The following is a 27,747-nucleotide window of genomic DNA, read 5'->3' as shown; positions in this document are numbered from 1 at the left end:
TAACAGTGCCTTTTAAAAAATCAAATTGTAAAACATCTATTTACATAGTTTTTGTAGCTCCTTGTAGCTCCCTAATTAAGATGATAAATCGATAACAATTATGGAGAAGTTGTAACAGTTGGTAGCCATGGTTAAGTGATGATACAGTGTATATGATGAAGACAAGGAAACAATTTAAATATTTTATCCTAACGTAAAGCTCATTACATGTTTAGCCCACATGCTACATGGCATAGCCGAACCAGTACATTTAAAATATCACTATGTGAATACACTTATATCGACACAAAATACAAAGGTTTGTTAATTCTGACGGCATTAATTAAATCAATGCCGATTTTTTTTTTTCTGTTGAAGGTACTCTTGAAAGCACCTGTAAATGTGAAGTATCTGGATAAATGCTGTCATATTTTACTGTAGTAATTTTGATGAAGTTAAATTGCTTACAAGGACAGATCCCCAGCTGTGGGATCTACTATTTGAAACAAAATATGTGGTGATGTAGGTTAAGATCCCAGGTATCGCACCCAGCAGCAATTCACCTGGTGAGGCCCTGTTTGCAAGTAATTCACAAAAAAAAATTGGAATTTTGCATGGCACTCAATAATATTAAAAAAGTTGTATTACATAGACTGGTTGCATGGTGTAATAGATAGGGTAAGGGCTTCAGATGCAGCAGTTGTGGGTTCAAATCTCGTTATCTGAATTAATTTTTTTTTTCATTTTTAAATCTTTATCAAAATGACTCTGATTATTACTTTTATTCAATTAACTGGTTTAAATGTACTATTTATTTTTATTCCTTTGTCACATCATTTTAATCACTATATGAACTTTTCATTTGCTTCATTTTTTTTCTTTATATCATTTTTTTGCACACTAAATTTTTTTGAATATGAATTTAATTATATTCATTTATTATAATATTCAGTTACTTGAAAATTCCTATCTATTGGTTAAAAAAGCAGAAGACAAAATAATCTATTTATATTTACTGTGCAATGGAGTGAAAATGTATCTTTTGTTACAAGATGTGCAATTTTTTTGCATGATAATTGTCATACAAACATTTACAATTTAGCATAAATTCCTGTGGCGCTATGAACAAAATAACACAGATGAAGATTTAAATGAAAGAAGGGTTTATAAGTAAAGTGAAATTCAAGCAAAACAAGGAATAGATATGATGAATGCAATAACCTGGGCAAAAAAAATAGGATGATAAAAGAAATTAAATTGAAATTAATACCTAAAATTAATTAAAACACACAAATGAAGATTCAAGTGGAAAAAGAATGATAGAAAGAAAAATTGCAGCAAATAAAGAAGTTGGTACTGTGATTAAAATGATGTGACAAAGGAATGGAAATAAAAAATTACATTTAAAATTAATCAAATGAACAAAAATGATGATCAATGTCATTTCAGTAAAGATCTGAATATAACATCCTGCATGTAAGCCCTTACCCTGCCCATTACACCACACAACCAATCTATGTAATACAACTTTAACACCACTCTTTTCTTTTCTTTTCTTTTCTTTTCTTTTCTTTTCTTTTAATGAGGTCCAACCAGGGTGAATGGCTGCAGCGAGATATATCTAAGATCCCATTACTGACATAACCATATAGACAGTTTCAGACAGATCTCTCCTTGTTAGGGGCCATAAATCCCTGTAAATGTATTTAAGTTAACACCTGTTTGCTTCATCCCTTCAGAGGTCTAAATGATTTTTTTAAAGGTTGTAGACACTTTTGAAGCCACTGATGAAGCTTGGATTAAGGATGCACAAGTGGTATTCAAAATATCAGATTTGAAGCTAGTCTTGATTTATATCAAATCAAATCTTGCACATTTGTCTGCAGCAACAATGAAGTTGGAAGCCACATGTGGTGAAATCTTTGACAATTACTGATGAGGTTGACAATTTATTCATATAAGTATGTACCTGTCACTTTTTGTGATGTAGGAAAGATCATTTTCTATGCACAAAAATGTTCTCTCAAACACTTGAGCATGAGTGAAGAAAATTTGGAGAAACTGTTGTGTACTATTTCACAAGTAAACAAATAAAAATAGAACAGAATTTTGGTACACCAATTTTTATTGCTTTGCTGTCTCGTTGTGCATGTTTAGTGATATTATATTGCATGAATATCTGCACATTTTACAATTTGATAGTGCACAAAAATCTGGGCATTAGTAGTTAGGAATGTAATGAAAATTAAATGGAAATGGGTAGGACATGCAACCAGGTGATAGACTATTCGGGATTCCAAGATGTAAGGAAAGACCAAGACTCTGACCTGATGGCAAGTAGGTAGACATTTGAAAAGGTGCAAGACCAATCTAGATGAATACAGAGTATGACTGTAATGCATGTAAAAGTTTAGAGAGGTCTCTATACAGAAGTGGCTGTCAAATGACTAATGATTATTGATGATTGTGATGACTTTATACTAGTCCTATTTTTGTCCAAACTGTCAAATAACAAAAAACTTTCCAAAAATTAAAAACACACACTTCTCATCAAGTTTCATCCAATCAATGAAAATTTGCTCAGTACAAATTTGTTTTGTTAATGTATCTATAGTAAACTTGCACCAATCCTATAATTAATACTGCCAATGTGTATCCAGATACAGTTATCTTAAAAATTAGTGCAACTGTCATCATCTTTACTTGTACCTTCACTTATACTAAACTAAAGTACACAACAATTAAACACCTACTAAATGTAATTGTTTCATCTATATTTATCAACAAAAACAATTAAAGAATTTCTGTTTGACAGATACTGGAGATATTTTCACAAAAAACTCATAGGTTTGAAGAAGTTAACCTCTGTTTCTTAAACCTCAACCATTCAGATTCTACTGACAAAGTCAATAATTCTTAATTTAATAATGCCTGCATTAACAGTGCTATGAAATGTATCAGCAAAAAATTCTCACATATATTTATCTTCCAACCAGTAAACGGCAACAGATGTGTACTCACCGCAGACATGAGTGGTGCAGTGCAAACGTGGCACTCACAACTCTGTTGCTGGGATGGAGAAAGAGATGACGTTTGTGGAGCTAACTCCCCATCGCCAAAGTTATTCCCACCATTGACTGCACTGCCACTGCTCATCTCAGTGTTTCCACTGTCCTGTGGTTGCTCACTACCTTCACACTCTGCCCTGTACTCATGGGCTGGGTCTGACTTGTGATGGCTGATAAAAACATGATTATTATTGTTAAATATAAATTGTACTTTATATTTTAATACAAAGACACACATTCCACAAATTATTTTGTTACATTTATTATAATTTTGATTTAATACACCTATGCTGTGTAGACCTTTTTATAATGAATGTAGTTTGCCATCATAGGGTGACAGTTAAAAACACAGAGAGGACGTCCCCACACGTGAATTGTGTCGTGGCATGCCTCAGTCCACCAAGGGACCAGAACAAGGTGTGGTAAAGAGAAAGTGCGAGGAATGGAATGTTCTGCTGTAGTAAGGATAATGTTTGTAAGATATTCCACCTAGTCATCACAACTGGGGAAATCATGTTCGTCGAAGGTCACCGGGGAGGAGTAAAGCCTCCAGTAGGCCTTAATTAGCTGCCATCTGGATGTGCACGGAGGTGGGGTAGGAGTCAGCAAATGGATAGCACACAGGAAATGGTCACTCGTGTATGTGTCAGAGAGAAGGACCACTCTAGACAATTGGCAAGCTGGGCAGTGCAGAAGGATGGGTCAAAATGGGAATAGGTGTGCATGGAGTCTGAAATGAATATGGGTGCTCCTGTGTTAAGGCAGATGAGGTTAAGTTGATTGAGAATGTCATCCAAGAGGGCTCCTCTCGCACAGGTTCTGGGAGAACCCCAAAGGGGATGGTGTGCATTAAAGCCACTGACACTGAGAGGCGAAAAGGGGTGAGGTAGCTGACCAATAAGCTGGAGGAAGTCTGCCCTGATGACATCAAATGACAGAGGCATGTTAACAGTAGAAAGGGATAAAGGTCAAGTGAGGCAGCAAAAGGTGAACAGCAACAGCTTGAAGACTGGTAGTCAGGGAGATGGGTCGATTACGATCATCATCCTGTGTGAGTAGCATGACTCCCCCATGCGATGGAATGCCGGCCTCGGGGGAAAGCCAAAATGGAACAGGAAGAAATGCGAAAACTCAAGGTGGTCATGAGGACGCAATTTTGTTTTGTCAAGGCAGAGAAGAAGTGGACTCTGTGATTCTTAAAGCAGCTATAAATCCTCTTTGTGGGATCGAAAAAAGGTTGTGAATGTTCCATTGGAGGAGAGTCATGATGAGGAAAAAGTGAAGGTGTGTCATCTCGGCGGCTGTCAAGTGCCAGCCGGCAAAAACTCACTGCTACAGCGCACAGAGGCAGGAGAATCCTGCTCCATGATGTCCACAGAAGTGTCAGCTTTGTTCTGCTGTAGGCCTGTAGAGTCCAACACAGAAAAACATTTAGTGGTGCGCATCGGTGATACAGGGGCTGGTCGGGCGAGGGTCTCACATGGCGACTCTGTCGAAGAGGATCTTCGAGTTGGCGAAGGTGGAGACCATTTGCCTTTGTTTGACTTCTTTGAGCCTTTCTGGATAGCAGAGGAAGACTCACTTGGTTGGCTGGAGGGACATAGGAAGTCTTCAGAGGAGCATTCCTTCTGTCCTTTCCGGCCTGCTGGTTGTGTAGCTGGTGACTTTGCCCCGTGAGGTGAGAGTTTGATAGCTTGTTGCACAGCTGGATGCAGACAAGGCGATACTACAATGACACTGTGCGATTCCACAACCTCAGAGCTAAATCTGAGGTCACATGTCTGCATGGCCAAATCGTTTATGGAGTGAGGTGTAGCAAGAACAGTACTGTAAGTGCAAGACAGGAGAACCCAAGGTCTGCAACTGGCCAATAACTTGCGAGCGACCGGGTAAGGTACATTTTCCTTTACCTGGATTGCCTGGACAGCCTGCTCAAATGGATACACAGGACAATCTTGAGAGGCAGCGGCACGGTCGCCACTGCAGTTGATACAGTGGGGAGGAAGTGGTGAGCAATTGCCATCGTGCACACCCCTACCACAGGTTACACATTTGGCTGGGTGTCGACAATACATTCGAGGGTGGTTGAAATGATGACACTGGCAGCAGCGCACTGGGTTCCGAATGTGATAACTTTATAGCCTGCTTTGATCTTGGAAAGAAGCACCACTCTACCAAAGGTGAGAAAAAGAGTACTTGTGCGCACTAAGGAAGTATCTACCTTTTTCATCACCCAATGGATGGCAATGACACCCCAATCAGAGAGGCATGTTTGGATTTCAGCCTGGGTCAGACTGTCGAGCAGCATAGTGTAAATAATACCATGGGAAGAATTCAGGGTTCTATGGGCCTTGACACAAACAGGATAGCCATGAGAAACAAAGTGGCAAGCAGAAGTTGTGCTTGAGAATCAGAAGTAGTCTCCAAAAGCAAAGTTCCATTGGGTAAACGACAGCAGGATCTCACAGGGCCGCCAACTGCATCACTCACCTTTCTGAATAAAAAAAGATTTACCGTTGAAAAGGACTGCCCATCTTCAGTACGTGAAACCACAAGGAACCAAGATGCAACTGGGAGGATCTTTGAATTGCGAGCTTCATTCCATTAACATTTGGTAGACTTGGACTGCAGAGATGATCATTGGCTCATTGTCAGAAAATCCCCCACGATTGCCAGTGCCTCCAACAGCATACTCCTTCCAACTGGGGGCCCCCTTCACAAGGGGACGCACCACTCTTAGGTGATTGTTCACACCTCAGGTCACACCTCCCGAACACCTGACAGAGGGACCAATCGGCAATTTGGGAAGGTAGCAGCTCAGGCATCACCCCTCCCTGGACCGGGCCTGTACCAGGGGTATGTGTGACCCAGGGCTGGGAATTACACATTACCCAGTCACCTGTTACACGTCAAGATACGTGGGCCGTGGGGAGTGAAAAACAGTGGTGAGACTATTCATATGGCCACTATGGATAATGCGGAACATTCCCAAAAACACCCAGACATGTTCCCCAAGGGAGGAGGAAAAGAACAGCAAGAGGATAGACATGCAGCATGGAAGGGAAGAGATGCTGCGAAGGCTGGGGCCCTTTGGTATCCAAGCAAGAACCCCCCAAAGACCAGCGAGCACCCTGGGAGCATCAGTGGCATGGTGAATCAAATGAAGTTTTAGATGTTAATAGTGTTTTAGTGAGTTTGCTACATCTACATCTGCACCTCCACCTATACTCAGCAAACCACCATGAAATGCATGCCAGAAGGTATGTCCCACTGTAACAGTTATTAAACAACTGTTACAATGGGATCAGGGTTTCTTCCTGTTCTGTTCACTTATGGTGCATTACAAGAATGATTATCTGAATGCCTCTGTCCGTGCAGTAATTATTCTAATCTTATAGTCTTGATCCCTATGTGAGCAATACGTAGGGGTTCAGGTATATTGCTAGAGTAATCATTTAAAGCCAGTTCTTGAAACTTTGTTGACAGACTTCCTCAGGACAGTGTCTTCTAGTTCAGTTCCTTCAGTATCTCTGTGACACTCTCCAAGAGATTAAACGAACCTGTGACCATTTTTGGTGCCACTCTCTGTACGTGTTCAATATCCCCTGTTAGGCCATTCTAGTACGGGTCTGGTCCCATGAGTGATTTGTAAGCAACATCCTTTGTAGACAAACTGAACTTCCGCAATATTCTACCGATAAACCGAAGTCTACCACCTGCTTTACCCACAACTGAACCTATGTGATCCATTCCATTTCATATCCCTGTGAAGCCTTACACCCAGGTGCTTGTATGAGTTGGCCGATCCCAACAGTGACTCACTGATATTATAGTCATAGAATACAACTTTTTTTTATTTTGTGAAGTGTACAATTTTACAGTTCTGAATATTTATGGCAAGTTGCCAATCTCTGCACCACTTTGAAATCTTATCAAGATCTGACAGAATATCCATGCAGCTTCTTTCAGATAGTACTTCATTATAGATAAACTGCATCATCTGCAGAAAGTCTGGCTTTACTATTAATATTGTCTGCAAGGTCATTAATATACAACATGAACAGCAAGAGTCTCAACACACTTCGCTGAGGCACACCCGAAGTTACTTGTACATCTGACAATGACGGTCCATCCAAGATAACATACTGTGTTCTCCCTATCAAAATGTCTTCAATACAGTCACTTCACTTGATACCACGTATGATCATACATTTGACAATACGTGCAGGTGTGGTACCAAGTCATATGCTTTTCGAAAATCAAGAAACAGAGCACCTACCTGTTTATCTTGATCCACAGCTTTCACTGTGTCATGTAATGTATGTACACCACAGAGATTCCCTCCCATTATTAACTGTTCTATTGGGCTCGTATCTATCCGTTGCATGGTCAACTACTCTTTTAAACTAGAGCCATAGTTCCTCTACATGCTCCTGCCCTGTGCCGAAAGGCATTGTTAGCTGGAACAGGCCGAAGATATGCTTTATTTGTGCTGCACATTTCAGCAATTTTGAGTGAGATAAACTCATGTTGCAGTGTTCTTCCTCGGCACTCCAGCGTATGAGGGTGCATAGAATTAGCCAAGTGAAAAATCCATGCAATATGCACGTTTATTTATATATATAAAAGCTGACTGTTCACGTTGTTTCTGTGTAATATTGTAATTGTATCAATACCTGTTTCTATTGTGATACATTGCGAATTTTAGAACATACACGAGGGCCGCAATAAACTCTTTCTGTTATCGTCAACTGCAGGCTTAAACTTAATTGTGATTTTTTTACAAATTTTGAGAATAGTAGGACTATCCTTGTTGAAAACAGATTATTTTGAGAATTTTCGGACACTACCACTGACCATTGCATAATCAACAAGCAGTTTGCAGCAAATCGGTGCTTGTGATAATTAACTTCAAAACATTTTAGGAAACTAGTAGTTTTCACCACAGGATTTTGTGTTGCCTTAATAGAAACCTCGTTTTGTGTATTTGCTTCAATTCTAAAAGGGAATTAGCAACTTTTCAGCTCAATATATTAAAAGATCATCAACAGGCTTAATTTAAAGTTATTTGTTCAATGCCTTGTAATACAATGAACCAGCCAAAATGCAGCCCCACTGTGAATGCTGTTCTAAAATACAGGTCGAGTTGGTTGACATTCGGAAGCAGCTGGAAATCACCCTGACTACTGTCAAACGATTGGCAGCTGCTGCGAATCAGTATGTCGGAAGAGCTCCTGAGAGCCGTGTACCTGTGATACTGGTACCAAAGGTACCTCCAGTACTATCCCCTCCTGTGGACCCTATCTCCTCTGCACGAAGTACAGGATCTGTCATTACTCACCCATTTGACTGTGAGTGATGTGTCAATGATATAGCTAAGTGTCCTGTGTGGTGTTGATGGGGACTAGGGAGGACTCAACACTGTTGTACTGACCACCTAACCAACAAGTTTGAGGTGCTGTCTTTCACTGAAACTGAGCCAGTGGGACTCATTTCACCTGTTTTGGGCAAACCTGTTTCGTCCAATGTTAGGAGGAGGCAAACGCAAAAGGGTAGGAGTCTATTAATCGTCAGCAGTTCAAATGTATGGCAAATGATGGAACCCCATAGGGAAATGGCAGCAAGCACTGGAAAGGACTTAAGGTGCACTCAGTGCATATGCCTGGGGGCTTCATTCATCATGTGCTATTCCGGCAGCTACTGAGGGTACACAGTTCAAAGAACTACAGATCGTGGCACACGCTAGAACAAATGATCACTGTTGTCTGCACTCCGAGGACATTCTTGGGTCATTCCACCAACTGGCAGAGAAGGTCGAGAAGACCAGAATTGAGCAAGGAGTTTCAACAAAGCTAACAATTTGCAGCACTGTCCCCAGAACAGATTGCGGCCCTTTGGTTCTGAGTCGAGTGGAAGGATTGAACCAGAGACTTCTTAAGTTGTGCGACAATCTAGGCTGTCACTTCCTAGACTTGCGCCACAGGGTGTGAGAGCTGTAGTGTTCCCCTAAATGTGTGAGGTGTGCATTACACACCAGAGGCTGCTACTCAGGCAGCTGATAGTGTAGGGTGCACATAAGAGTTTTTTATATTAGGTGATTCTCCATCGAATCCAGATAATGATAGCTGTAGAAAACCCAGAAGTATTGGTATACGACCAACAGAAATGCCTCCCACAGGTGAGAGTATTAAATCCTAATGGTAAACTGCCAAAGCTTTTGCGACAAAATGCCAGAGTTTGAAGAGCTCATAAAACACAGTTAAGCTCACATAATACTAGGTGCAGAAAGTTGGCTGAAACCTAAAAATTGATAGCGGTGAGATTTTTTGGGAAAATTTAATTGTATATCGAAAGGAGAGGCAAACAGGGAACGGAGGTGGTGTATTTGCCTTCTGTCGGTCACCAGACTCATCTCCTGATGTAACCGAAAACTTTAGAGAAAACTTCAGTTCGCTCAGCTCCCTAATCACATTGCAATCATTGATGGAGACTATAATCATCCAACAATTAATTGGGAAAATTATTTTCGTTAGCGATAGATGTGGCAAGCATCCTGTGAAACATTACAGAATGCCTTCTCTGAATACTACCTAGAACAGATAGTTAAGAACCCCACCGATGATGGAAATCTATTGGATCTAGTGCCAGCAAATAGTCTTGACATCTTTGAGGATGTCCACATCAAAAATGGCATCAGTGACCATGACTCGGATGTGGCAACAACGATTACCAAAACACAAAGGACAACTATAACAAGCAGAAAGATATATATTTTCAATAAACTAGATAATAAATCAGTAGTGTCATATCTCAAAGAGGAACTTGAAACTTTCAGCACAGGACAGGAGCATGTGGAGGAACTCTGGCTCAAGTTTAAAAGACTAGTTGACCATCCACTGAACAGACATGTACCCAGTAGAATAGTTCACAATGGGAGGGAACCTCCATGGTATACAGTCACTGTAGAGAGACTTCAAAAAGAAACAGAGATTACTGCAAAATAGGTGTAAAACAAAGCATAGGGCTGTAGATAGACAGTTACTGAAAGAAACATGTTCGGCTGTCAAGAGAGCAATGCATGATGCCTTCAATGATTACCACAGCAGAATATTGTCAATTGATCTTTTACAGAACCCAAAGAAATTATGGTCATACGTAAAGGCTGTTAGTAGCACCAAAGTTAGTGTCCTGTCCCTAGTGAATGAGAAAGGAAGTGAAACTCAGAATACCAAATGCTGAATGCTTAACTATTTGCACATGTTCCTTTACAAAGGAAAACAAGGAGAATTCCCCCAATTTAATTCTAATTCCACTGAAAAGATGAGTGAAATAAGTAGTAGTGTTCATGGTGTTGATAAACAGCTGTACAGCTGTTATCGTTATAATTGAACACAGCGCCAGGACGCAGTGTAATCCCTGTCAGACTCTATACTGAATTTGCGGCTGGGTTAGCCCCTCTTCTAACTATAATCTATCGTAGATCCCTCAAACAAAAACCCAGGGCCAGGTCTTGGAAAAAGGAACATGTCACAACACCTGTCTAAAATAATGGTTGTAGAAGTGATCCAGAAAACTAATGTCCAATATCCTTGAAGTTGATTTGTTGTAGAATCTTAGAACATATTCTGAGCTCAAACATAAAGAGGTATCTTGAAAAGAATGATTTCCTCAATGTCAGCCAGCATGTATTTTGAAAATATTGAGAACTATTCAAGTAAAACAAGGATTTATTGGCGCTACAAGAATTCTGAAGTCACCAATGACTGGCATATTGATTTGTTCATACCATGTTTTTTCCCCAACATTTTGGGTATGAAACATGTGGCAACCAAGTGTACTCCAGAGCTGCTGAATTTCAAGCTAATACAGTGGAGAATGCAAGTTGCTCATGAGCCCTAGATGATGTCAACGACATTACAGAACGAATTATGTGTGTCATAAAGGAGACGAAATACAGGTTCACTGATATGACGTTGGAACTGTGGTTCGGTCATCCCAGTGGAAGCATTCTGGATCACCAAGAGCAAAATAAGATCGACAAGTGCAGTGAAATGTGGACTTTATGCTCACTATGTTCTTCAATTTTAACGGCATAGTTTTGGCCATGAGATTGAACAATCAATAAGGAGAACTACTTAAAAGTTCAATGCCGTTTGCATGAAGCAAAAAAAAAATTGTTTTGCCACATGTGTGGCAAAACAATTCATAACTCTTGCACCTGCACACACTTCATTCCTTTTCATGTAATTTTGGATTTCTGGCTGAAAACAGTACTGTAATGATCCCCAAGCCTCCATATTCAGCAGACATGGTCGTATGGGACATTTTTATGTTCCCAAAAGTAAAGAAATCTTTAAATGGCTATTGCTTTACAAGCATAGGCAAGATTAAAAATGCATTGTTAGGAGAGCTTAAAGTTATCCCGAAGATAAAGTTCCACAAGTATTTCATGGATTGGAAAAAGTGCTTGCAAAAGCAGTAATGTGGACTATTTTGAAGGGTTAACACTGATGTACATAAAAAAATTAAAGTTATTTCCAAACAACAAAAACTCCAGTTATTTTTTGAATGTACTGCATATGTTAAACAATATAAATGCTTCTGCAAAAAATATTTTGGGTGTCTTGATTCCCGTGACACCCCCACTCCTGGATCCACACCTGTTACATATAACTCTATCTACAGAAAGTCTCAGGTTACTATTAATATTGACCGCCAGAACATTGATATACAACACAAACCTCAATGATCCCAATACCCATCACTGGGACACACCTGAAGTTGCTTTAAGTTCAGTCAATGGCTCACTATTTGAGATAACATGCTGTATTTCCTCCTATCAAGAAATCTTCAATGCAATCATAATTTTGTTTGATCACACATTTGTTAAGGAAAGTTCATGTGGTATAAAGATAAATGCTCTTCAGAAATTTTAAGAAGTGTTGCATCTACCAGGCTGCCTTGATCCACCAGCTTTCAGGATGTCATATCAGAGAAGCGCAAACTCATGCAGAATTTCTTCCTCTTGCAAGCAGACATGCACTGGAAAAACTCCCTACCTAACAATCCTCTGCAATAGCATTTGAATTTTACTGTTTACCAATTTAAATTACACAGCTGTCTCATTAGATTATTTGTTAGTCACAAAATAATCATTTCATAGTTCCAGTATTTTCATGGTGATGAAGAATTTTGTCTGCATCTACATCTACATGGTTACTCTGCAATTCGCACTTAAGTGCCTGGCAGAGGGTTCATTGAACCATTTTCATACTAATTCTCTACCATTCCACTCTTGAATGGCGCGTGGCAAAATGGAACACCTAAATCTATCCGTTCAAGCTGTGATTTCTCTTATTTTATTATGATGACCATTTCTCCCTATGTAGGTGGGTGTCAACAAAATATTTTTGCATTCGGAAGAAAGTTGGTGATTAAAATTTCGTAAATAGATCTCGCCGCAAAGAAAACCGTCTTTGTTTCAGTGACTGCCACCCCAACTCGCATATCAATCAGTGACACTCTCACCCCTATTGCATGATAACACGAAACGAGCTGCTGGACAAGTGTAATGTAGGCTATCTCCTTAGTGGGTTTGTCGCATCTTCTAAGTGTTCTGCCAACAAAGAGCAGTCTTTGTTTTGCCTTCCCACAATATTATCTATGCGGTCTTTTCAATTACACACTCGACACCCAGATCTCTAGTACCATACTAAAATATTACGATATAGTGTGGTTAGAACATCATGTTTCATCAAGAACAGAAGTGATGCAAGTCATCATCATCACCATCATCTTCATAAATGGCACAACAGCCCTCTGTAGAAGATTATTCCACTTTTCCCTGTTTAGTGCCGAAATCCTCCAATTTAGAATTTCAATTTTCCTTGTGTACTCTCTGACACCTTCCTCCCACCTTAGCTTTGGTCTTCCAACTCTCCTGGTTTCTTCAGGCATGGCACTGAATATCTTCTTAATCATTCTGTCGTTTACTCTCAGTACATGTCCGGCCCATTCCAGCCTTTTAATCTTAATGTAGCTGAGAACGTCTGGTTCATTATATAGATTATATAATTCATAGTTGAATCTCCTCCTCCAGACATCATTTTCTTCCATTGGCCCCAGAAATTGTCAGAAGATATTTCTTCCAAATTTGTCCAGCTGCTTTTGATCAAATTTTGTGTGCTGGTGCCAGCACACCAGGCAGCAAAGAGGTTGTGAGAAGATCAATAGAGGCCAACGACACTTGCAGGAAACGCACAGCCAATACCCTCTCGGCCGCCGGTATTTAGATTGCCACCGCAGACCAGATCACCAGTCTGTTGCACTGAGTGAGTTCCAGTCTGTTATCCAGCGAGTCACCTCTAGCTCAGAATCAGGCACCACACAGCGATCAAAATAGTGTACATAGCAGACTTTTACTTCACCAGCAGTGAGGCTAAAGTGAATTAGAGCGGAAGAACTTTTAACACGGTGACTATCTAGAGTTAAGTAATTTTCTATTCTTATGAATAAGGAACCCAGTTAATATATGCATGCCGTTTGTGTCACAGAAAGAGGAAACGAGCCACTAAACAACATACTCTCCTTGTTCCCTCTGTGCAAGCCTACAAGAGAGAACACAAAATTTTGTTTACCTCCATGTTTCAGCACCATATGTTAGCACCGGGTTTACTAAACTTTGTACAACATAACTTTAGTTCTCTGAACAGGAACTCAGAGTTCAGATGTTTTCCGAGGTCATGGTAGCACTTGTTGGCAGACAATATTCATTTTTGGACTGACACTATTCTTAAAGTTTATTTCTGATCCTAAGTAGGTGAAACTACACACAACATTGAACTTATATGAACCAATTTCTATGGTTGGGGGCTCATTTGGATAAGCTTTCTTAGTTACAGGCATATACTTAGTTTTTGCCTGCATTTTTCTGTAGCTTCACCTTTCTAGCAGCTTTTCAAGAATAGTAAGGTCTACTTTCATCGCTCTTGGTGGTATCGCAATTATATCAATATCATCTCCATATGCCAGTACATGTACTGATTTGTACAGAATAGTCTCTCTTGTACTGGTGCCTGCAGCTTCTATAACCTTTTCCATGGTTATATTAAACAGAATGTCTTACTTCATTTTTTGTATTAACAGCACTTGATAAAATATCCCGTATTTCAATCAGACTCCAGCTGCTTTCCATAGATTTCACCCATATTGCAACCATCAAACTTTCCCAAATTTTACAACTCTGATAACATTTGCATCACTGAGAATTAAAAAAGTTTGCCTCTGCTTGATGCAAGTGAGTAACACTGAGATGGAGTTATCACAACTGTCTGAAATCAATCCACACTTGCTGCCCAGATCGCTGATGGCATTGAGAGCTGTAAGTGACTGCCACAAGACAAATGCAAGAAAGAAGTCACACCCTCAAAACGATCGTTGCATCACTTGGTGGGATACCATGGCCGACCTGCCTAATATTAATGGGTACTCCACCACGAATGACAGTTCTCGTTGCTGCTCAGTATAATCCTCACATTACGCCGGTGCCTCATGATGACAACTACCGCATTTGACCAGACTGCTCTTGGACTTTGTAATCTGCACTCCTTTTCACCATTTGTGTGTCCAGTGAATACACAAGGAAGAGTGTTAGTATTTTGGGTCCCGCCATGCTTAGATTCCTCTGACTTCATGTAACCAGCATTGCTGCAGTAGTGGCTGGCACCACAATAGGAACACCATCAATTGAACAGACATTTAATGGAGCAAAAGTGCCAGCACTTGGTTTTACTACAACAGCTGTCAGCATTGTTTGCCAGAGGTGATTTGCCCCTGGCTGTTCCTCTGTTTCATTTCTTTGGGGACGGCAATGACCACTGGGATACATATTTCCCGCACCTAAACCATCATTTTGCAGCATACAACCTAATCAACACCAACTGGAAGTGATCATTTTTTTCTGTCATGGTCCTCTCAAGGTGTGCTAGCTTTGCTCCAGAAGTTGTCTCCTACAGTGAATGCCAAAACTTTATCATTTCCTGATAATTGTGTTTTGTTGTTTGTCTGCAGAAGTCAGTCTTGGGTGGCATGTGCTAGGTTGGAATTCTATTGGTGACGGAAGTTGCTGTCAGAATCGTGTAAGGATTGGATCGATGAGTTTCGCGGTCTTGGTGATCATAGCACTTTCATCTGCTCAGCAGGTTCTTGTCAAAAATTGTATGCTGATTCTATAATTAGGGATTTGCTTCTTCATATGCAATAGAGAAGTGCATGAACAAACTTTGTGCCATGCATACCCTTCCTTTGATGAAATTCTTTAAATCACTACATCTTTTGAACTCGTGTGGGATTGTGACTGTAGAGAGAAGTTTTGTTTTGCCATAATGGCTGGACATACAGTACACACACTGGAAGCACACACCCCGGTATTCTCAGTAAACAACTTCTTGTTCAGTCATTCCGAGTTGGACAGCAACACACTGAGTGCTCCCAATCACAGTTCCTTCTTGGAGGTTTTATCTCCTTTCCTCTCTAGTAAGCACACTGAGCAGTGCTGTCTTTGCTCATGACCTCATTACATTGCTTCTGTGTGCCACATCATGCCTATATATCAGCGAAAGATATCATGGCGCCTGTATATCAGCGTAAGATATCATGGCCATGCACAAGGAGCTATTTTTTCGGGCTGACACTGTGCTTCACTCGGCATCAGGGTAACCTGTCAAGCTGCTCCTCACGCTGCACATGGTGGGTCCACAGATTGGTCCACAGTTTCTTTCTGGGTAGATACTGGCACCCCTTCTGCACATGAAGGGTCAGCAGTACCTTTCCAGGCAGATATCGGTGCTGCTTCTTCTCTAATTGATAAGGATTCGAACCTGCCACAGCGGCCGGCAGCTCACTCGAGCTGTGCAGAAATTTTAAGGCTCTGAATGACCAGTTGATTGTAGATTCCTTCTCAATTCCACAACCATAGGAGAGCTGCAGTTACATCCAGATTCCTGCAACCTGCTGATGCTTAACACACCCTTGACTTGTACAGGTATAACCAGATTCCATTTGGAATCACTAGTGTCCCAGCTGCTTTTCTGCACTTTTCGCTCGTGTGGCGATTATTTAGACGACATCATCGTGACAAGGGCATCTCTGGCCGAGCACTTCCAGAATTTGCACTCCTTATTTCCTCGCTTATTGACAGGGGGGCTGAAATGTAACCTCAGTAAGTGTAAGTTTTCTGATGCTCGATGGAACATCTTGGTTTCCTCCTCTGTACACAGGACATCTGTCTGACCAGAGACCACATGCAGGCCGTCTACCACATGCCCCATCCCCAAACTCTGAAAGAACTAGTCCTTTCTGGAAAATATTAGGTATTACGGATTACTGTCGTTATATCCCCCAGGCTGCCTAGCTCACTGCCCCCCTCCCCAACGCACTGCATGAGAAAGGGCTCAGTTCGTGCGGTCACCTGGGTGTGAGATGGCATTTCTCATCTAAAGCAGGCAATAGCCATCTTGCCTCATCCCATACTCGCTCGCAAATCACCTTTCCATTGCCAGCGATGCTTCACAGCATGGAGTCGGCACAGTCCTCCCCAACAGGACTCCAATGGCTCTGAACTCTAACCCAAGCTCAGTACAATGACTCGCCGATAGAGAAAGAGCCGTTAGTTACTGTCTACACAGTGAAAAAGTTGCATACCTATCTGTACAGCACGAAATTTCAGTTAATCAAAGACCAAAAGCCATTAGTGGCATTGTTTGCTCCTTGGTCCACACTCTTGGACAAAACAACAGAGGCTTCAGTGCTGAGTGTTCTGTCTCTCCACATACACGTACAACATCACATACACGTATGACATCTGTGGTGTCACCGCCAGACACCACACTTGCTAGGTGGTAGCTGTAAATCGGCCGCGGTCCATTAGTACATGTCGGACCCGCGTCGCCACTGTCAGTAATTAGAGACCGAGCGCCACCACATGGCAGGTCTAGAGAGACGTACTAGCACTCGCCCCAGTTGTACGGACGACTTTGCTTGCGACTACACGTACGAAGCCTTTCTCTCATTTGCCGAGAGACAGTTAGAATAGCCTTCAGCTAAGTCCATGGCTACGACCTAGCAAGGCGCCATTAGCCTTACAGTGCTTGTATTTAAAGAGTCTCATTTGTATCGTCAAGAGCGATGTACCACAATGATGGATTAAAGTTAAGTAGTACCGCAGCTACGTACTTTTCTTTATAGCATTCATTAAGTATCCCGTTTCAGACCTCACGCCAGCCGGCGTGTGTGTACGCGTGCATTTCGGCTACTTCCGAGTGGCGTGGCTGTCTTGATACGCCACAACAGCATCATATATAGACTTTCTGGTTGTCACGCAAATACCAAATCTCTGTCTCATCTGCCTGTTGGTCCAGATCTCAAGGCCAACACTCAGGAAGTCGTCAGTTTTAACTAGACACTGAGTCGTCGGTGGCTCTTCAAAAGTTCTCCTCGATGTGTTAGCAGCTGCGGCTCAGACGTGGGTAGACCCCACACTCCATTCAGTTGTCCAGTGGATATGGTACAGTTGGCCTCACAGTCCACAGACACCCACAGTCACCTGCGACATACTTTGCCTTCTGTCCGCGACTCTCCCTCCGTGACTGGATTCTCCTCCTCCTGAAGGAACAAGAGTGGCCTCTGGTCATTATTCCACCAGCTCTGCGCTGCAAGTCCTCGACCTCCTACACACCAGTCACTAAGGTATTTCATGTACGAAGCAGCTGGCCCGTCAGCATGCCTGCTGGCACGCTATCAATAGTCATATCTAGTTGCCAGCTCAGTCCAGTACCATGCAAATTCACCATGCAAATTCCTGTACCATGCAACTACCTCAAAACTTTTTTATCCCTGGCCCCAGGAATGGTCTTCACATTGACTCTGCCAGCCCTTTTTTTGCAGCAGACGTGGCTCGTTATGGTCAACTCATTCTCCATGTTTCGTTATATCCACTCACTCCCCTCTAATACAAGGGAAAATGTCATTACGGCCTCATCTCACATCTTTGCTATCAAGGGTCTCCCATCAGCTCACCGCCCCATCCCACCCACAATCCAACGGGGAGACAGAATGGATAATGCGAACTTCCAAGGCGATGATATCAGCTGTGCTACAGTGTGGTGCCACAGATGAGGCCTGCAAGCTGTTTTTGGCCATTATCGGGCCACCCCCATCACCAGGAAGAGCCTTCCTGAGTTACTGCGAGATCTATTCAAAAAATTCCGGAACTTTGTCCAAAAAATTTTCTACTCTTATCTTTTACTTACTGTGCTTGGTCTCCTTCGAAATACTCTCCTCCATGATTGATACATGACACCCAATAGACATTTCCACTTCTGGAGGCAGTCACGGTACACCTCCTGCTGGATCGCACGAAGTGCCATCTGCGGATTTCCTCCTGCTGGATCGCACGAAGTGCCATCTGCGAATTTCCTTTTATCTTGTGTACAAATGCAAATCTTCGCCCGTTCAATGGGGGTTTTCAACTTGGAAAGCTCTGGGGATTACGGACGATGAGGCCACATAATGATTTCATTTTTTGTGCTATAGTTCACGGATGAATGTGTAGGTGCGTTATTGTGATGCAAAAGCCACGAATTGTCTCGTCACATTTCAGGCCATTGTTTCCTTCTCACATTTTCTCGCAGGCATCACAACACATCCGGGTAGCACCATCGATTAACAGTTTGGCCCTGTGTCACAAATTCATGATGAATTAATCCTTCATAGTCAAAGAAAACTATCAGCATGGTTTTGACATTTGACCACACCTGACAAGCTTTTCTTGGTCTCGAAGAACCTTTCCCGACCCATTGTGAAAGTCAAACCTTCGTCTCAACATCACAACCATAGACCCACGTCTCATCACCAGTTATGATTCCCTTAAGGAATATCTCATTCTCATTTGCGCAACTAAAAAGCTCTCTACATACTCCAAGGCGAAGGTCTTTCTGGTCTTGGCACATGAGCTGTGGGACAAACTTGGGGGCAACACAATTGCATTCCAAGAAGCTGTGTCAGGGTTTCAATACATGATCCAACTGGAACATTACATTTTCCTGCAATCTCTCGGACAGTCAGTCTTCAATCGGCATGCACTATTTTGCTGACGTTCCTGACATCAGCGTCATCGGTAGACGTCGAAGGGTGAACTGAACGAGGGTCATCTTTAACTTCCCTCAGGCCATTTTTAAACCATGTGAACCACTTGTAACAACAAGTATGGCTTAAGCACTCATCACCATAGGCTTCCCGCACCATTTGGTGTGTGTCTATAAAGGCTTCCTTGAGTTTCACACAAAATTTAATGCAGACACATTGCTTCTCCAATTCTACCACCTCGAAATTCACAAACTGTGAAACACAATGTTCCACTCAATATGGCACTGTACAATAAATAAATGACATACAATCATGAAACCTCCGGCAGTTCCACATTAAACATAGGTGTGTGAGAGATGCAAACGGCATTTCGCTCAGGGTGTATACGGGGACAAGGAAAAAAATTCCCGGATATCCCGTTTAAAAAATATGCTTTTTCCCGGGCGAAAATACACCTTTTCCGTTCTAAGTGAGAGTACGTTTTCCGTAGATTTTCCCTCGGAACTGTAAAACTTATCAATCCTTTGAATCGTTAATGTTTTATACAATCGCGTAGAACTTCCCGGGGAAAAAAGAAAAGACGGGGCAGAGAAGTTTTGGAAAGACCTTCATTTTGCAACAACATATACGCTGCATATTTTCGTATTACGAAAGTATAAATTCGAATTTCACCAGACACAGCGCGTTAGTTTCCAGAGCATTGAAACCGAGGTTGATATGTCCTTTTGTAAGCGAGTCGTATCTCAAGCCACGAGATCTCGCCAGCCGATGACAGCAGCTATTCAGAGCATAGGACACGTGTGTTAGTCAGCCAATAGCAACATCACTTGTTACATAGTGCGAACACACAAGAGGAAAAGTTAACGGTTTACATTAATGTACACAGTACCGTATATCTACAAGAAAAGCTAAGCTTTCACATATAATATTGATCTCTAAGATTAACACGCTACAACAGAAGCTAAGCTTTCACATGTAATATTAATCTTTTTTTGTGTGTGTTATACTTTAAGATACATCACACAAATGTGCCAGTAAATTTAAAATTATGACATAAATGTCTCACGGCTCGAAATTTTTGTAAGTGGCTGGTCCTCAAACTGTTCAGTTTCGAACGCTCTGTGATTTACACTCCTGGAAATGGAAAAAAGAACACACTGACACCGGTGTGTCAGACCCACCATACTTGCTCCGGACACTGCGTGAGGGCTGTACACGCAATGATCACACGCACGGCACAGCGGACACACCAGGAACCGCGGTGTTGGCCGTCGAATGGCGCTAGCTGCGCAGCATTTGTGCACCGCCGCCGTCAGTGTCAGCCAGTTTGCCATGGCATACGGAGCTCCATCACAGTCTTTAACACTGGTAGCATGCCGCGACAGCGTGGACGTGAACCGTATGTGCAGTTGACGGACTTTGAGCGAGGGCGTATAGTGGGCATGCGGGAGGCCGGGTGGACGTACCGCCGAATTGCTCAACACGTGGGGCGTGAGGTCTCCACAGTACATCGATGTTGTCGCCAGTGGTCGGCGGAAGGTGCACGTGCCCGTCGACCTGGGACCAGACCGCAGCGACGCACGGATGCACGCCAAGACCGTAGGATCCTACGCAGTGCCGTAGGGGGCCGCACCGCCACTTCCCAGCAAATTAGGGACACTGTTGCTCCTGGGGTATCAGCGAGGACCATTCGCAACCGTCTCCATGAAGCTGGGCTACGGTCCCGCACACCGTTAGGCCGTCTTCCGCTCACGCCCCAACATCGTGCAGCCCGCCTCCAGTGGTGTCGCGACAGGCGTGAATGGAGGGACGAATGGAGACGTGTCGTCTTCAGCGATGAGAGTCGCTTCTGCCTTGGTGCCAATGATGGTCGTATGCGTGTTTTGGCGCCGTGCAGGTGAGCGCCACAATCAGGACTGCATACGACCGAGGCACACAGGACCAACACCCGGCTTCATGGTGTGGGGAGCGATCTCCTACACTGGCCGTACACCACTGGTGATCGTCGAGGGGACACTGAATAGTGCACAGTACATCCAAACCGTCATTGAACCCATCGTTCTACCATTCCTAGACCGGCAAGGGAACTTGCTGTTCCAACAGGACAATGCACGTCCGCATGTATCCCGTGCCACCCAACGTGCTCTAGAAGGTGTAAGTCAACTACCCTGGCCAGCAAGATCTCCGGATCTGTCCCCCATTGAGCATGTTTGGGACTGGATGAAGCGTCGTCTCACGCGGTCTGCACGTCCAGCACGAACGCTGGTCCAACTGAGGCGCCAGGTGGAAATGGCATGGCAAGCCGTTCCACAGGACTACATCCAGCATCTCTACGATCGTCTCCATGGGAGAATAGCAGCCTGCATTGCTGCGAAAGGTGGATATACACTGTACTAGTGCCGACATTGTGCATGCTCTGTTGCGTGTGTCTATGTGCCTGTGGTTCTGTCAGTGTGATCATGTGATGTATCTGACCCCAGGAATGTGTCAATAAAGTTTCCCCTTCCTGGGACAATGAATTCACGGTGTTCTTATTTCAATTTCCAAGAGTGTAGATATCCACCCCACTTTCTCACATGTAACATAATTCATCTTGGGTAAAATGAAATTTACTTTGAAAGTAACGCTTTTCTAACCACCGTTCGCAATACTATCCGGAGACTGTTAGAAATAGGTTCGATTTACCAGTTGCCAGAGAGCGCCAGAAAACAGACATTATTGTGCGTGTGCAACTGCAGTGGTGTAGGAAGCCCGCATGTTCGAGTGTATAAAGCACTAAGAGAGCTTAGATTACACCATAAAAGAAACAGGGCATCAGAGGATACTTCAAAGAGCATCGTAATTTCGTAAACCATACTAAAATGCATAATTCAGCTTGAAGTGCAAATTGGCTTTTTCCAGATTCACAATGAAGCAGGTCCCATCCGATATTAAGCTTTTCAGTGTGGTTTTTGGGATGTAAATTTTCTTGGAGTACCAGTACTATACGATCTCATTTTTGGTTCTTTATTATGGCATAATGCCATACATAGCAAAAGATGATAACGTGCACTTGAAATTCAGCGAACAGTTGGAACTAGCCAATACTGTAGAATGAAACACTTCGTTTCAAATAAAATGATCGCCTCAGCAGAAAGATTAATCAAGCCAAATTTCTTTAGCAAACTTGCAAAAATAACTTCATTGTTCTGCAAGACGATTAATGCTTGACTGCTACTACCTTGGAAATAAAATAAAATCAGAAAACTGAAATTAATAATATATTTTTGCCCTCCGTAATTATGTGAATGTATTTTAATTCATTTGATAGCTCATGGCCACAGAAATCCGTTTTGTTTTCATTTGACGTGGGAGCTGTAAACGAAGAGAAGCAGCGAAATCACTTAACGTAAACACGGGTCACGTGCAGGTTAACCCCCTCCCCACAACAACTCAGACAACTCTGTGCAAGCGCGAATCTGGCAGCTAGGGAGTGCGAGAAAAATTTTTCTCGTTTGCATCCGGCTGCTTGCAGCTACTACCGATACAGCTAACAGCCAAACTACAAGTAGCACCGTAGCGGGAGAAGGTACTGCTTATACGCGAGTCAAATGCGCATGCGCAACAGACCGCTGGCAATTGGTCAAACGAACCTAATGTGAACAGTTGTGACGTCATGCTCATAGCAAGCAGTTCATTGTTACGAAGAATTACAGTCTGCGCCCTACAGCCTTTGACATATTTTTGCTATTTGCAGACGCTTGTGCGTGCACAGGGTTTCGTTGTAAATTGCACATTTCCTTTGCCACTGAAGTTTTATTTTTTCCCTCTCGTTTATATTTTATTGCTGCAGTATCATTCTCCAGTAGCAGGATACAATAACTTTCTTTGCTAGAAAATAAATTCTGCAGTCAAAATTACAAAAATTTAACCGAAAGCTAAAACAATGAAATATTCCCGGAATTCCGAAAAATTCCCGGGTTTTTCCCGGTTTTCTCCCGGATGAAAAAATTCCCAGGTTTTTCCCGGATTTCCCGGGTCGTATACACCCTGTCGCTCCAACACACCATTGGCGCAAAATTACAAGTGTTCCAGAATTTTCTGAACACTTATATATGGGCAGCCGCCACAGACTCCCCTTCTACTGCTATCTCCACCAGAATCCCTCACCCCCCTCCCTTGGGTCCGTCCCCGGTTCCAGCTTGATGCCCTGATGTGGGCGCGATTATTTGGTGTCACCTTCCTTCCTGGATCCATGATACAGTCCACAGCTCTCACGGTTGCCAGATACATGATGTCTCTGCTGGTGACCATATCAGTCGTCACTACCAAAACAAAGGTGTGCTCCAAATTGAAGCAGTCAGTGCTCCCAGTGCTGGATGCCTCGCCACATCCCACCTCTGCAGCCACCAGCTCCGCTTCGCCGCAGCCAGGCCCTCGGTCCCCTGGGGTCACGGAATAGACCCCAGCGCTCCTATCTCGTCTCTGTTCCGTTTCCAGCAGAGGTGACCCCATCTCCAGTGGACGCTCTGTGAACATCTGTGCCTCCTCCAGACAGTCCTGGGATTGTCGACATAAGAGATGTAGCCTATCTCAGCCTCGGACCCAGAAGGGGGCCTCATAGCCTCCATGCCAACTGCTACTACACCCTGTCCCTATGTGCAGTCGTCAGGGGGGAGAGGCTGATGTCATTGAGCAGGTGGCAGGTGGGAGGGGTTGATGTGATCGACTGACAGTGAGACGAAGTTATCACAACTGTATGAAATATATCCATATTTGCCACTTGCACCATCAATGGCACTGCAAGCCCCACGAGTGGTTGCCACAAGACGAACGTCAGGTAGAAGCCATGCCCTCGAAGCGATCACCATGTCACCAGCAGGATACCATGGCCAACCTGCCAGAAGATATAAGAGGCCATTCCTCTAGGAACGGCAGTTCTCGTTGGTGCTCCATAGGACCTGCACGATATGCCAGCTGCCTTGAGATAAGTTATTGTCTTGGACCAGAACTACTATGTGTGATTCTGGGCTTTTTTTCCCCCCACCATTTTTATAACCAGTCAATATGGAATGAAGGTGTTAGTATGTGCAATTCTCAACACTATTCTCTCATTAAAACACACAATACACTTTGCCAAAATGTAATATATTGCACTGTGTATGTTGCACGCCTAAAACAAAGCTAAATTCTTTTGCCAAAATAAAATAGCAAGGACGAATCAGTGCTATTGAGACCTGTCAGTGTGACAAATGAGATACTTTCAGCTAAAATGTTGGTTCCATTAATCACAGCTTACTATCTTTCACTTCCAGTCTTTCCTCTACCGAAAGCGCACAACGCTGACTGAATAGTAATATACAGCAATATAATTTATCGAGAAATGGGGAGGGAGGGGTAGGGGGGGGGGGGGGGGGGGGGCAGGTCAGCACATTGATCAAGCAGTAACCGACAAGCAGTGTTGGTGGCTGACTTAACTTATTTTCCTGGATCCCAGTACATCACATAACCCAATAGTATGCTACAGCATTATTCTGTGTATGTGACAAGGGAATGAAATGAAAAATAATCATATGACTTTACTGGCCAGCTTGCAGGAGTTGTTCAGCCAGATGCATATCTTTGGGACAAAGATGATATGAAATGATTAGAACAACACAAACACCTAGTCTGCCAGTGAATATCTCCAACCTGGCCAGGAATCAAACCCAGGACAACACAATCTAGAGGCAGCAACACTACCCACTAGACAGTTAACTGTGAACCTATTAGGAGGAGAAAGTCATGGAGCATTTTAATCATTTTACTCTGCATGGTACATCTTACAAAGTAAATGAAGAAATTTAAAAGTGGTGTTCCTCATGCTAATTTCTGGAGGATCAGAAACATCTATTAACAATTACAAAGTATGCACACTATTTTCTCCTCAGCAGAAAATTTTATCAACAGTATTTTCATCCTAATTCCCAAATCTCTTAACTGCTAGCTGCAAACTGATGTGCAGATGGAAGATTTAAAATCATTAGTAAATATCAATCAATCAATGGAGATCTTCACATTGGGCATACCATTTAACAGTAACAAAAATTGCACTAGTAATGGATTTCCCGCATCATTCTGCATCATCCCACACCATTGATCAGAGATTAGCAGCAGCTGCCTTGGTAATTACCAAGCCCTGCGTATGCTTCATTAACACCAAAACACCAACAACTGCATCTGGAGTGGTGCTGTGCCCAGGAACCACGGACTGCTGATGAATGGTGTCACACTGTGTTGTGTTCAGCAGTGAATCACAGTTCTGCACTACCCTGGTTTACCACAGTCAGTGAGTATGGCAGCGATCTGAGGAGAGGTCACATTTTTCCATTAAATTGGAGAGGCACAGCAGCATTACTCTTGTCATCAAGATGTGTGGTGCCATCAGCTATAGCTTCAGGCGACTGCTGGTAGTGGTGGGGAAAAATCTGATGGCACACGAGCACATCATGTGCACCCTGCGTACCTCTTATGCAACAGTGTTGTGGTGTCATGTTTCAACAGAATGGTGCTTGTCCACAGATGGCATGGGTGTCTGAACTGTCTGCATGACACTCAGGTGCCTTCGTGTCTAGCACACTCCTCAGATATGTCCCCGGTAGAGAGATCACCTCGGACATCACCTCTGTTCTAGTGTCAATATACAGAATATCAACAATCAATTACAACAGTTGTGGCCAGTTTGCCTCACGAGATGATACAATGGCCAACTGAATCACTGCATGCATCCAAGCCAGAACGGGTGCAACATTATACTGTTAAGTGGGTTCATACTACAAAGGTCTTTGTAAATTTGACTCAGTACTGCAATCAGTGAAATAATACTAAATTCCCTCTCAATCCATGAAGCTCCATTTTGTTTTCTCCTCCCCTTCTGGGTTCTTCACTGTCTTTGTCAGTGTATACACACATAAGTGCTTAAACACTCTCTCTCTCTCTCTCTCTCTCTCTCTCTCTCTCTCTCTCCCCCCCCCCCCCCCCCCAACCTTCCTCCTTTCTCCGTATGTTCACCCTCCTAATAGCAAAAGTACAACAGTTTGGCATGGATCAAAAAAGTGCAGATTGACATATTTAGTCTGACCACAGAGTCACAGGTAACCTCTTAGAATTAATTGATGAACCCCCACTAACCTGGACTACTAAGGTGGAACCTCTGTCAACACAACAAGTTTTGTAAGTGTTGGACAAAAGACCATACAAGGAGTTGAGGATAAACTAAAGCAGTATTTGTTCTATGTTGCAGGAAACACATTATATTCCAAATATGTTGTTATATCATCCAATATCTTTGAACGAGAGTATATTTCATTTACCTAATATATTTCTTAATATTTTAACCACAAATAGCTTTCTGCAATAAATTTTGCAGAAAATACTTGTACTTTTGATACCGGGCATCATCTTTGACCTATAGCACCATCAAAATGGCAGAGACAGGCACAAGCTTCTCATTAATATACAATATGGTACTGATCACTTCACTCTTCATCTGTACCAAATAAACAATTTCCATAACACAAAATATATTCAAAATAATTAAAAAATGCTTCTTTAGTTACGGGACACGTGCAGGAATTTGGAGGGCTTTTGGTGCTAAAAATACAGCAAATGATGCCTCCTCCCCTCAGATATGAACCAAAACCAAAAATAAACAAACCCCATATTTTAAAAGAGAGAGAGAGAGAGAGAGAGAGACAGACAAAGTTAGTATAGTCATCTTCAATTGTTCCACATAGCTGAAACGTATTGCACAATACCAACAAACAATAAAGCAACTTTGATGAAAAATGCCACATTTGATATTGAAAAAAATCTTTTGACTTACATATACCTAAAAACAAAGATGGGGAAAAAAGGACGGGTATACACTCGCACACACACACATATCCATCCACACATATACAGACACAAGAAGACATATTTAAAGACCAATTGACTTACATAGCTACACCAAACTCTACAATACCCACTAACCTTGAGTGAGTAAACAATATTAACTAAGAAACAAAGCAATACATATTCGTACATGTTAACTTTAATTCCAGTTACCCAATACAAATAGAGTGCATAATATGCACAAAACACATGGTAACATTCATCATAAAAATTAAAACATTAACACATTTTAATACTGTACAAATCACCCAAACATCCCCATCTAACAAGAGTCTTTCTCCCACTAACCCAGAAATATTACCCAACAACAAAAACAAACTAATGTAAAACTAACTGAAAATAATATATGAACCCTCAAATATAAACAACTCAAAACAAACAAAATACACACAAAAACACTACAGTATTATCATTCAGTTCCAAAAACTACACTAACACCTTAATCCCAACATAAACTTACAAATTCTACACCTATTACACATCCACCATGTATCCCCGCCCACCTCAAATTTAACCAACAACCTTAGGCCTAGGCATTTTTCCCATTAACTTTAGCAAACACTGAAAAGGACAATGATCAGGCAACACTTCTGTCAGCATAATTATCTAAATGAGACCTCAAGGCAGATAAGCACCTTTTCCC

General features: G+C 42.4%; 1 protein-coding gene across 3 annotated transcripts in view; it reads right to left on the bottom strand.

The window, feature by feature from the left end:
• Window positions 1–27,747, bottom strand: part of LOC126187359 (uncharacterized) — a 262,249-nt gene that overhangs the window by 179,504 nt on the left and 54,998 nt on the right. For all 3 annotated transcript variants that reach the window (XM_049928392.1, XM_049928394.1, XM_049928395.1), the window contains exon 9: window positions 3,001–3,217. In XM_049928392.1, coding sequence (XP_049784349.1) covers window positions 3,001–3,217 — 217 coding nt within the window. The remainder of the gene's footprint in view (window positions 1–3,000; window positions 3,218–27,747) is intronic.

Source organism: Schistocerca cancellata, chromosome 5 (assembly GCF_023864275.1).
Source record: "Schistocerca cancellata isolate TAMUIC-IGC-003103 chromosome 5, iqSchCanc2.1, whole genome shotgun sequence".
Lineage (NCBI taxonomy): Eukaryota > Metazoa > Arthropoda > Insecta > Orthoptera > Acrididae > Schistocerca > Schistocerca cancellata.
The sequence above is the reverse complement of the archived record's forward strand: the minus strand, read 5'-3'. Positions and strand labels throughout refer to the sequence as shown.